Source organism: Battus philenor, unplaced genomic scaffold, assembly GCF_028537555.1.
Source record: "Battus philenor isolate CCGP_79_NKW_IND1 unplaced genomic scaffold, ilBatPhil1.0.hap1 SCAF_28, whole genome shotgun sequence".
NCBI classification, from domain to species: Eukaryota; Metazoa; Arthropoda; class Insecta; order Lepidoptera; family Papilionidae; genus Battus; species Battus philenor.
Genome location: NW_027181691.1, coordinates 6,313,653 through 6,325,748, shown reverse-complemented (window position 1 = coordinate 6,325,748; position 12,096 = coordinate 6,313,653). Strand labels below are relative to the sequence as shown.

Genomic DNA, 12,096 nt, shown 5'->3' with positions numbered 1-12,096 from the left:
ATTATTTTGTTCGATTCGATTACACAGTAGGTAATAGAATAGTTCTATTATTAATGTTATTTATACAAGAACAATTATTTTGGAACACCCGCGAGCGCTCTTATAAGGATATTTTTTTTTTTGGTTTAATTCATTTAATAATTATCTACATCAAAATACAAAAAAAAAACGTTTTATTTTGGCAAGCTATTGGAAAAGTTCACATATTGCAAATGACCTTATTATAAAATTATATTATTAAAATATTTATAATAAAATTTTATCTAATTTAGGTCATCATTATTGGTCCTAACAAAAGTACGCATATGTAATGAAATAATGCAAAAAGTTTTTATAGAAGCATTTTTTAATACTGTCCATAATGGACAGTATTAAAAAATCTTGGTTCGAAATACAATTTTTGTAGTAATTAATAAGTATTATATAAAATAACAATAATCTTTATTGTATCGAATTGTAGCATGTAACGTGTTTTCGCTTTTATTTTAAGCGCACACATGCACGGGCCGGACGGAATGTAGCTGTAGTTGTGTCGAAATTGGATCTGTGCCCAGCGGGCCCGTCGTGCGCTAGTGAGCTCAGTTCCTATGCGCTACTACTGTTAAATTATTTGATATTTTCACTGTGATTTTTAAACTATTAAGTCGATATACATTTCTTATTTCCATCACGTTTTATTAAAAAATGCGTTGTTTTAACACATAGTGTTTGTCACATAGTGTTACGTGCATCTTTGTTTATATTAAAAGTGTAGAAGTTTTTAAAAATAGAATCTTTTATTAGATTTATACGTTGACCCCGATGAAGAGCCGGAGTTTCTGGATGCAACTACTACAAAAGGTAGGTCGATTTTGTTGTTTCATAATCAAATTTATATAGCTTGCGTTTTATCTTTGTCCATCTAGCTTATTTAAAGTAGTAAACTGTTTAGAGCGCTTAAATAGCTAAGAAATAAAAATGAACTTCTCTTTTTAACATTAGTTCAGGCAATTTTATTTATTTTCTTATTTATTATTAAGTATTATTAAAAAAAAAATGTCTTAAATTTCAGTTGCTGTAGTATGAACAAAGACGACCAGTCACAGAACAATTCGAATCTTGCTTCTATAAAATCATCATCTGAAACACAGACTACAAGCAAATTAATATTTAGAAATCCAAACACAAGCAAAGAATTAAAAATGGAAGATGAATCTAGTAAAGAATCTACGGCTATGCGAAAACGTAGAATTTTGCCTAAAAATAGAGGATCAACTGCTAGGCAAAGAGAAAAGACCCCGGAACCCGGTCGCACTCCTGTTCCTCATGAAGATACCCCAACATCTGATGACGAGGATCTTAACCCTCAGAGAAATTCAAGGGAAATTGAAGCAGATAATACTTATGAAGAAATGAAACGTTTAGTTCAAGAAAAAGCTAACCTTAAAGATCCTGTATACGACTTAGATAGAGATGAAGTTCTTGAAGCCAGGGCATTAGCAGCCAATGAGCGACGGCGAAGAAGTATATCGCCATTTGCAATTCCAGAAAAAGATGAAACGTCTTCCTTACAACGCAAAGGAAGTTTTATTGATCCGACAAACAAACTTTTGTCCACTAATTATACATTAGGACCTAAAGACGATGATTCTAGCAGGCGTAGCTCAATATCAGCTGACAGTTCTAAAACAAATGAAAAGGCTAGGTCGTTGTCTCCTCCTGCAACGGAAAGCTCATCGCCAAAAGATAAAAATTTACCATACCCATTGCCTACGACTCCAAAGAAATTGGAAGAAATAGTTTATCCCGATGAAAAAGAAAAGATAATTAAATCCAAATCTGTACCAAAAAAAGAAGAGAATAAAGATTTTGGTGACAAAAATACAGAATCTCAAAAAGCTAAGGTGCCTAAAACTGCTAGTTCTTCGACTTCTACCGGTGAATTAGTCAATAGAGTTATGCAAGTGGAAAGAACACCAAGCAGAAAATTATCTCAGGATCAAAAACCTGTAGTAGAAATAAGAGAAAGAATAGTTAGGACTCCAAGTAGAAAAATATCTGCGGAACAGAAACCAATAGTAGCAAAACAAATTCCCAGTCGATTATCAAGAGAAGAAACAAAAAGTAAAGTTCCGCCTGTTAAACCAGCAAGAAGCAAATCTGCAACACGATTTGGGGTCAGTTTTTACATAACGTTTCTTGTAATTCTGATATTCACATTGTTAATAATGTTCTACTATAATATCATTTAGCATGGATTTTGTAAAAATGTATTAAACGAAATTATTAAATAATAAAATACCATATTTTTAATGCCTAATAATTAATAATAAAATTTACAGAGCAAAACAAGTGAAAGCGAGATGAGCGAAGATCAACAACATCACCAAAAAAATGTAGAAAATGAACCTAAACGTAAAGTAGTTCCGACGCCACGGCGTTTTTTAAAAAATAAGTCACCGAGGGCAAATCGTTCTCAATCGGTTCATAGAGTACCAGATACGGAAAATGTTATTGACAAAACTGCGACAGGTATAAGTCAAACTAGTATAGAAATAATAGAATTAATGCAGAAAGCGAGAGCTAGAAGTTTGTCGATTCCCAAAGATGATCCAAGACTACCAACAGAGTACAAACAGAGCAAAATTTTACAAACCCCTAACAAAACTCCAACAAATCTAAGACATACACGAGGAATATCTTGTCCTAAAACAATTCAGATTATTAGTGATAGGGAAATATTATACGGTCTTAAGTCTAAGAAAAAACCGGAGACAGAACAAGGACATCGAAGTAGACATAGTTCTGGTTACGTGGATGCTAGTCAATCTGAGTATACCTCTAGTTGTTATTCTTCCTCACCGAGTGAAAATGAATACGAATTTGATTTGTCCGTCAGAACCGCAGAATTGACACGAAAATTGAATCTCTTAAGTTTAGAAGTAGATAAAAAAGATTCTACGGGAAATGTGAACTTAATACATGACGATATCAATATAGAACAAAAAAATGAACAAGTGGTACAGGAAATTAAACCTGTTTTAAGAAAAAGAAGTATAATTGAAATTAATAAAGTAACATCTACAATTGCGGATAAAAGTTATTTGGTGCCTACAAATAATAAAAAATCAACAACGCAGAAGAGTCGTTGGAAACATTTAGCGCGTTGGCAGCAATTCCGAGAAGAGCAGAAAAAAGCTTGTGAAATGATAAGGTTGCTGAGAAATAGGTGTATCTGCGAATTACTACTTTTAGTAATTATGTGTGGGTTAGGTGGTATAATGTTCAAAACGTTAGAAGGGTCGTTTGAGAATGCATATAAATGTGGGAGTAGAAGTGTCAAAAGAGATTTTATTGAAAGTCTTTGGCGTGGAAGCCATTATTTACGAGAAGAAGATTGGAAGTCTATGGCAAGAAACAAGCTTTTTGAATTTGAAAATCAATTACATACAGCACATGAAGCCGGAGTCACTTCTTATAGTGGACAGAAGTCTTGGAACTTTATGAACTCATTCGTTTATTGTCTCACATTGATTACAACTATTGGTAAGGTTAAAAATATATGTAAAAACAATCTAAATTAAAAATAAATAGAAAATGTAGCGTGGTAGTGTTTCATTTTGTATATTAGGAATCGATTGTTAAACGTTTAATAAAGTAATATAAAAATATTTCTTTTTCTGTTTTAGGTTATGGCCATATAGCTCCGAAAACAACATATGGACGAGTGGCGACTATTGTCTATGCTATAATTGGAATACCATTATTTTTAATAGTCCTTGCTGATTTTGGTAAACTTTTTACCAGAATTATAAAATTCTTTTGGGCCTTCATAAGAAGATTTTATTACACCAGAAGTTGTAGAAAAGTACGGAGGACTGTACCCGTTCAGGCAAGTATAAAATATATAAATAAACACTCGTAATATACGGTTACAACTTCTTTCAGCGAACCTCCAGTTTTTAAGTTAAAAATAGCCTGCATAGTTTTTGTTTTGTAAAATAGATAATGAATTAATTTCGGTAGCACAACTATTACTATAAAATAAAAGATGCGGACTTACGTCACTCATAATTTTTTTGTAGTAAAAACACAATGATTACGATTTGGCAGAATTTCAAATAAATATAACCTATATTTTAGTAGCCCGACATTGATATTATTGTGAAAAGAAACTTACAACGTATTTTAATTTCCACATAAACACACAAACATTTAGAGAAAATATGAAGAAGAGACACATGAGTTGTTTTTTTCTTTCGTCGTTCTCATCGTTTCTGCCCATAAATTCCCACTGCAAGGCAACGGCACAATCACTACGCTTGGCAGGCGGCATGGCAAATGTTGTGTGGCATTATGGCACACGGAGGACGCTGTTGCCCATAAGAAAGTTGTTTGTGAGCAGTGGCAATCCTATATAATTAATGCACAAAGTCTGAATTACATAAGATTGTATCCCGGGAAATTCAACTCATGATCTACGACTGTTGTTTTGTAGTATAATATAATATAGTCTAGTAAATGAAAATTGTGTATCCGTTATAAGAAACCATGTTTACTTTAAGTTTTAAATTAAAAAACACGGTTTATTTTACATCTCCCTGAATAAAATAAAATCGGTATACCAATATTTTACTTATAATACATTATGATTCAATAATAATTTAGAAAAATTATATGCGATACCTATTTTCGTCTGTGTATTCGCATGTTGTTAATCAATCCAATTGTTTTTCTATTACAGGAAGTGATTAAGGGTCTGAATATTGTTTACGATGTTGTTCGCCGGCCGTCACAAATATTTTCCGAGGAGGACATCGGTGAGATTCATGAAGGAGATAAGCCACCACCGGTTGTGAGAAAATTTAGTGATGTACCACCTCCTTTGCCACCAAAGCCAGGAACATTGAAACCGGATTTAGATAATGCAACAGAACCAGACACACCCGCGCCTTCGGTTTTCGAAATCGATGACGAATTCAATTTACCAATTTCAGTCGCAATTACCATTTTAGTAGTGTACATTATTATTGGGGCTCTTGCTTTTAATATATGGGAAAAATGGAATTTCTTCGAATCCTTTTATTTCGTATTCATATCTATGTCAACTATTGGCCTCGGTGATCTTGTTCCAGATCATCCAATGTTCATGATGGCTTCAATTTTATATTTGATTTTTGGGTTAGCTTTAACATCTATGTGCATTAACGTTGTCCAAGTCAAACTGTCAGATACATTTAAACAAGCCAGTGCTAAACTTGGTGCAACTATTGGATTAAAAGTCGCAGAGGAAGATGGTAGCTTAGTACCTATCACTCCTCCTCCAGTCGAAATAGCTCCAATTCACAAACCTAAAGTAGAACCTGTAATTGAAAATAAAACTATTGATTCTAATGATAATGATAGTAAAAACAGATAGAAGTTATGTTTTCTAAGACGATTCAAAAGCTAAGAACTTAATTTGGTGCTAAAATGGTTATAATATTTAAGTTGAAAGTGATATTGTTATTAATGAATAGTTTATTAGCACATGATACTATCGTCAGTGGTTATTGCTTTGTGTTGAATAAAAGTACTTAATAAACAGTTTTTATCTCTTGCCTATCGCATTTTTATTTTCTTTCACAGAACCTTTGATCAGTAATGTTAAGTTAAATAGAATAAAATGTTAAAGAAAAATTAAATGTTTGAGTGTTATTTTAGTTTTTGTCTGATGACGTCGAAATAAAGGTATATATAATTATTAATAAGTGTATATATTTATAAGTGATATTCCAAAAGAGAATCTTTAAAATGTTATTTTTCGATGAAGATTGTGTGAAGAATCATTCCTTACTATTCAACAATAGAACCTAGAACGTATAAAATATTTCAACTTTCAATTGTGCTAGCTTTAAATGTTTAAAAAAAAATTACACAAATTATATTTATTTAAATGTTTCACAGCTTATCAAGCTTAGGTAATATTTGGCACAATATAAAAAAACTATTAAAATACAAGGTTCCCTTTTTTTTTAAATTCATGTTTGAGTTATTGCGTAACGTCATATTATTATTAATTTTAGTGTAAGTCAACAAAGAAAATGTAGAAATTTACATTTACGAAAAGTAAAAGTATTAAAGTTAAAGTATAAGTAAAAGTTAGTGTAAAAGTATTGCATGTTGAGAAGTAGTGGGAAATCGTGTTTGAATTTAATTAAACATTGTTAATAACTTTATTAAAAAGTATTCAAATAGATAAGGTTTTAAAAAATAAATAATTACATGGTTTTTTTAATAATAGTGAAACAATTACATGTATCACTATTCTATAAATTTAGTTATTGTTCAAAACAACATGTTTTTATGTGTTTTTCTTTGCCATGTGCGAACATGGTAATAATCTTTTAGTATCTTTAATAAAACTTTTAGTTTCCTTCTTCTGTCGTAAAATTTATAGTTGATGTACTCATCGATGACGACTGTTCTGTGGTATGGCATCATTGCTTTATATATTCTATTCTCTGTATCAGTTAATTCTAGGATAGTTTCATTACACCATTTAATATTCGTTGCTATTATATTCATATTCAAGTGATCTAATTTGTAATAGTACTCCAAGAAGTGTAATCCTTCTTTGACATCATTGATTTTGGTTATAATGTCACTGTTTTGAAAAATATATTGTTCAAGACTGCTGTAGAGATTACTCTCTCTAAACTTACAAGAATAACTATCAAAATTTTCTAAGTCTATGTAATCTTCGCATTGCAAATGTTTATTAAAATCTTCCTTTAAATATCTATTAAATACTTTGGCACCATCAAGTGAATAAACATCATCAATAGAAGCAGATTGAAAAAGTTTAATTAGTAACAGATTCGCCACTAGACTTGGAATTGACGATGGAAGTGTCTCACAGAGCGGATCCATATGACTATATCGAGACCAGCCGGTTAAAATTATTCCTTTGAAGTTGTAATTTTTTTTCTCTCCACCAAATTTATAGTGCAGGATGAATTTAAGCCATTCCACATGATTTAGGAAACGATTTATCAAATTAGGAAGGGTCGCGGTACGACCATCAGCTCCTTTGAACGCTGAGGCTATCCAGATATTCTCGAATTTTTTATGATAATTATACAAGTTTCTATGTGACACCCGTAAAGACGGAGAATAATCCCAATATACAGGTTGTATATCGCTAAAGTTATATCCTAAATCATCCCAATCCTTGGAATTTATGCCACGCAACATATCATCCCAAAATAAAACTATCGTATTAGGGCTCAATACTTTGACAGTTTCCTTTATTTTCTGTAGATGATCCATAAAGATATTTCTGAAATAAGAAACAGATCATTTTACAATATTATAAAACAAAATATACTAAGTATTCGTTTTAACATTGCACACAATTCGAAACTGCTACTGTTGATATAGTGTCTAATTAAGTTTTATTGTAATTCTCTTGTTATGGAAATATATTCATTTTTTAATATTATAGAGCAACTCTTTCGAAATTATAACTAGACCATAATGAGGCTTTAGTAGTTAAAAGTTTACGACTTGGTTATTCCGCTGTAAGTTCCAAGAGAATTCTAAACTGAAAAAAGTTCAAACAGATGAGACTGTTGTTTGAACTTTTTGTCGGTTTGTCGAGTATTGTTGATTCTGAAATTAACAGTGAAAAATCTCCTCAATAAAAAAAGAAGACAATACAGGTCATTGTAGCGATCTTTTAGGGAAGCCTTGAAGTAAATGTCTATCGGCTGATTTGATGACGATGACTATCATTACAGTAACAATAATTATTTCACAAGATTTTTTTTATCGATATTAATAATTAGTAAAGGTAATAATAATTTACATTTTAATATCGAACACACTTTTTAACAACTTATTTAAACTAACAAAAAAATCGACTTACAAATCTGTCTGTCCACGACTGAGGCATTGTGCGCATTTGTTGATATGAAATACTTCATCACAACCAACATGTAAATATCTAAGTGGTACAATTTGGCTATGAAAATGGATAATCTGAAATATAAATATGAAACTTATTTTTCTAAGAAAATTTGCTTAAGCCGTGAAAGAAAAGGAAAACTTTTATCTAAATATTACTATAATAATGCGCTGATCGCCGCTGGGAAAGAAAGAAGCTTTTTTTTCTTTTAGATCTTTCTGGTATCAAATGTTACTCAAGTTATTTGAATGTTTTATTGTTTTTGTAGTAAATGTGATAAGACAAATGTATTAAAAAAATTTTCATCCTAATCCAGAAAACAGAAAACAGCAGTATTATCTATTCATTTATGTAATTAGTACTGAATTAAGAATTATTTTCATAATATTTATATACTTATTTATTTTCGATTGCGAAGATATAATCTTATGCAATTCAAGCTTTGTGCATTAATTATATAGAGCTGCCACTACTCAGAAATAAATTTTCAGAGGATGGGCAACAGCGTCCTTTGCGTACTATAATATCATACTGCGATCGCCAACCCTCTTGCCAAGCGTGGCGATTACGGTATTTCCCCACATAGATATCTTGGGCTTCTATTGGCTGAAATGGTGATACCTTATATGTTTATATGTGCGGTGAGAGATTATTAGTACATGTATATAAATAAATGAATGTAGTATATATAAGGAAATGTTGGTGTATGTTTTTAAGCGTATTAAATTTTATCATATTCTAAACCATTTCGTGGGACGTCCACCGACGAGGTGGATAGATGATCTTGTCGTCGAATAACGGTGGATGCAGGCCGCTTTCTACCAGTCTTATTGGAAATCTATAAGAGTGGCCACATTCCAACAGTAGGCGTCTGTTGGCTGAGTTAATAACGATGAAACTGTCTCGTACAATGTATATGTTGATTACCTTCTACTTGTCTTTCCTGCGTTTCCATACTATGGTTGTCTTTAAGAAATTTCGTGGAGAGATAAAGCCACCCATTGTACTATTTATTTTATTCTGAATCTATTTTTTATTTCTGATTTTAAGAGTACAGTAGTAAAATGAAGAGTGTAAAAATAGTTTAAAATTTACTGTTTAAAAGTATTTTAAAAGTTTACCTGCCGTAATATGTTATCGACGAGAGCTTTACTTTCCGTCTTAGAGGGACAGATGGAGTCAGGATAAAGAGGCACTTCTCTTAAATGTTTCAGTTCAGGTAATTTTAAAGCATGTTCCATGTGACCGAATGTTTGAATTAATGGAATAATTTCAAAACCAGCTTGCGATGCGAACTTGATGAAATTCCTTAGCTGAAAAAAGTTTGTTATTATCATTACTAGAATCATTTCAACCACAGGACGTCCACTGCCGGACATATACAATCTTCTAAATTTAAAATAAGGACGATCGAAAGCGACCTGCATCAAAATTTTTCCGGCTTCCACAAGGTCATCTGTTCACCTGTTGGGTGGATCTTCTTCACTACGCTTGTCGGTCTATGATTTTCTCTCCAGAACATTAAATTCCCCGCGGCCATCTATTCTGTTCATTTTTAAAGTCTTTTTTAAAAAAAAAATATGAAACTACTTCAGATATACATAAAGACTAAGTTTTGCCACCCTGTCCTTACATATCAAAAACAATTAATAGAATAAAAAACATAACTTAATAGAAGCACTAAATACTAACAAAATTTAATTAAGTAAAAATCTACTTATTCTTATTCGTGTAATACATAAATAGTCACTCTCTGCTCCTTCAACTAATTTAGACTGACGTTTGTGTATGACGTGTGACACTTGGATTTATGCTCTGCTAAATCAATGTAGTCAATTTTTATTTACTAACATTTACATTCTTTATGCTTTTAAGAATTATATCAGTATACACATATTTGTATTATTGCCTATTGAAATTAATAACAGGATAATTTTAGGTAGTTTATAATAAGAAATTTAAATATATACCTCGTGCTCTTTATAGCAATATTTTGAACTCAAGTTCGCGATGTCTCCTTTATACGGAAACATGTCTTCGTATTCCATCAATAAGCCGTTAGCACCAAGTTCCTTGAACAACGGGAGTAACGAAGAGAGGTATTCCAACTTAGGTGGAGATCCTTTTAAATCAATATGTACTACGACACTTGATAGATTGACACCCATTTGTTGCACTGTCAGTAGCTTATGTTTGCGTTGGAACCACGCGTGTAGTAGAATGTAGAATAAACATAAATACACAGCTCCCATGAAAACGGTTATAATGTTAACTTTCATTCTCACAAGGCGTCTTAGAAAGCGGCCAATCATTTCAATGGTAAAGGAATTTAAATTTTTAAAGAGATTTATTGTACACGACACTGCGACACGACATGTTCAATGCAGTTCCTGCGACCTCACTCACATGTATTGCTTCAGTTATAATTCAATTAGTTTGATTACGTTTTAAGGAGCGACGTACGTAAGGAATACATCGAACTATCTTTATGTATTTACAATATTTATCTTAATTGTATCAATGCGTACATATCTCTATAATATAAATGATTTGATATTCTCTGCTACTCAAACGTTTCTAGATTTTAATGACGTTTTATTCTTAAAGGATACATTTCCTAAATTATATTGATATAGCTATTAATTATAAATAAGTCTTAACTCATTACACTTAAGGCAGCAGCAGTAAATCTTACTTTTAATTAGTCTACAAACCGTGTAGTGACGGTACGTCACTTTATAAACTTCAACATTATGTTTGTCAAAGGCATAATAACTGACATTAAGAGAATTTAATAAAAAACGTTGACATTAAATTTAAATAAAATTGGACAATAAATGTATTCAATACACGACGGTTTAAATTCTCTCATATTCCAGATAATGGCTGTTTTTAAACAAAATGTTAAGAAGAAGTTTATAGAGGTGTAGTAAAAAGCGTTAGTAATAATAACTATTCCCTCGAGATATTTTTCTTTCAACATAATATCGAGCTTAACCTAACATGTACACGATATATTCCTATAGATACGTATAAACGAATAATTTTCATACATAGCTCTTGACTTCCGGTTACTTTGCATATATTAAATTTCAAGCTTCAAGTGTTTCGCCTCCGGGGTGAATTTCTGCACCGCACGATATATTTTCAAGCCAATATACTCGATATTCGAACTTCAAAGTTTAGCTTTTCTTAAGAAACATATAAAACTACAAGACATTACATTGTTCGTATTACGTTTTAATATTAATTTGCCTATTTGTCTGGACCATCAATGAAAACATGGTGTTGTTATCTAGGATTTGAATAAATAAAAGCCTAACGATAAAATTATTATATATGTTATTAGCCATGTAGTTTTGTTTTACGTTCTAAAATATATGTACAATATATTACAGTAAACAAACAATACGTCTTTGTTGTTCAGAATAAAAATCCCCTGTGATATTACCTTTTCAAGTAATATGTTTTTTTCAGATATTATACTGATTATACACAATTAAAAACGCATTCTCGACTCATTACTAAATTATTAAAAAAAAAACTTTTGATATTCTCACTCTTCGGCTTCACCGCGTTCTGTGTACCATTTATAGAAAAAAAATATACATACAACTGTTACATTTAATTAATAAATGTAATTGTTAAAAAAGAAGTATTTATGATATGGTATTTTTTAATAAACATTAGTAAATTTATCTGGTCATTTTAATATTTGTCGACGTAATAAAATTATGTTTTTATATATGACATTTGAATAAAAAAACCCTTGTACTGATTGATTGAATTGACAAAATGTGTATGTATATGTATTTACACAGATTATTTATCCTTGTGTTTCTAACATACCATCAGATGACCCCGCGATTTAGTAAATTCTATGTGGATCATAACAATTTGTAGCTGTCTAGATGCATATGGGTTAATGTTAATTTGTTGATATTATTATTTAATTTACACAGTGGTGTTCTCAAACGAGTTAACATGAAGTATACATTGTAAACTTTTTAATGACACATAAACATATTACTACATAGAACTAAAAAATATGGACATACCCGCACAGGACAAAATCTACCGGGTTAAGCCAGTATAACATAATAAAATAAAAATAAAGTATAACATAATAAAATCATCATTTCGTTGCCGTTAATTTGCTACGCAGTTAA

General features: G+C 31.2%; 2 protein-coding genes across 2 annotated transcripts; one reads left to right on the top strand and one right to left on the bottom strand.

Moving 5' to 3' along the window:
- Window positions 1-570: 570 nt before the first annotated feature.
- On the top strand, window positions 571-5,522 carry LOC137925865 (uncharacterized). The gene is made up of 5 exons (XM_068769334.1): window positions 571-840; window positions 1,052-2,156; window positions 2,322-3,525; window positions 3,669-3,871; window positions 4,724-5,522. The coding sequence occupies exons 2-5, from the start codon at window positions 1,062-1,064 to the stop codon at window positions 5,396-5,398; spliced, it is 3,177 nt and encodes a 1,058-aa protein (XP_068625435.1). The 5' UTR covers window positions 571-840; window positions 1,052-1,061; the 3' UTR covers window positions 5,399-5,522.
- A 784-nt stretch (window positions 5,523-6,306) lies between these two features.
- LOC137925821 (hexosaminidase D-like) lies at window positions 6,307-11,844 on the bottom strand. The gene is made up of 5 exons (XM_068769280.1): window positions 11,822-11,844; window positions 9,898-10,219; window positions 9,049-9,240; window positions 7,889-8,001; window positions 6,307-7,300 (listed from the first exon to the last, which is right to left on the bottom strand). Exons 1-5 carry the CDS (start codon window positions 11,842-11,844, stop codon window positions 6,307-6,309), a joined length of 1,644 nt encoding a protein of 547 aa, XP_068625381.1.
- Window positions 11,845-12,096: the final 252 nt, after the last annotated feature.

Bases quoted from the DNA above. Each gene is read 5' to 3' on its own strand.
- LOC137925865 (XM_068769334.1), top strand. From the start codon at position 1,062: ATGAACAAAGACGACCAGTCACAGAACAATTCGAATCTTGCTTCTATA. The intron at 2,157-2,321 runs GTCAGTTTTTAC...TAAAATTTACAG, and splicing joins AATCTGCAACACGATTTGGG to AGCAAAACAAGTGAAAGCGA. The intron at 3,526-3,668 runs GTAAGGTTAAAA...TTTCTGTTTTAG, and splicing joins CACATTGATTACAACTATTG to GTTATGGCCATATAGCTCCG.
- LOC137925821 (XM_068769280.1), bottom strand. From the start codon at position 11,844: ATGCATCTAGACAGCTACAAATT. The intron at 9,241-9,897 runs GTATATATTTAA...AACTTTTTTCAG, and splicing joins ATTGCTATAAAGAGCACGAG to CTAAGGAATTTCATCAAGTT. The intron at 7,301-7,888 runs GTAAGTCGATTT...TTCTTATTTCAG, and splicing joins AGTCGTGGACAGACAGATTT to AAATATCTTTATGGATCATC.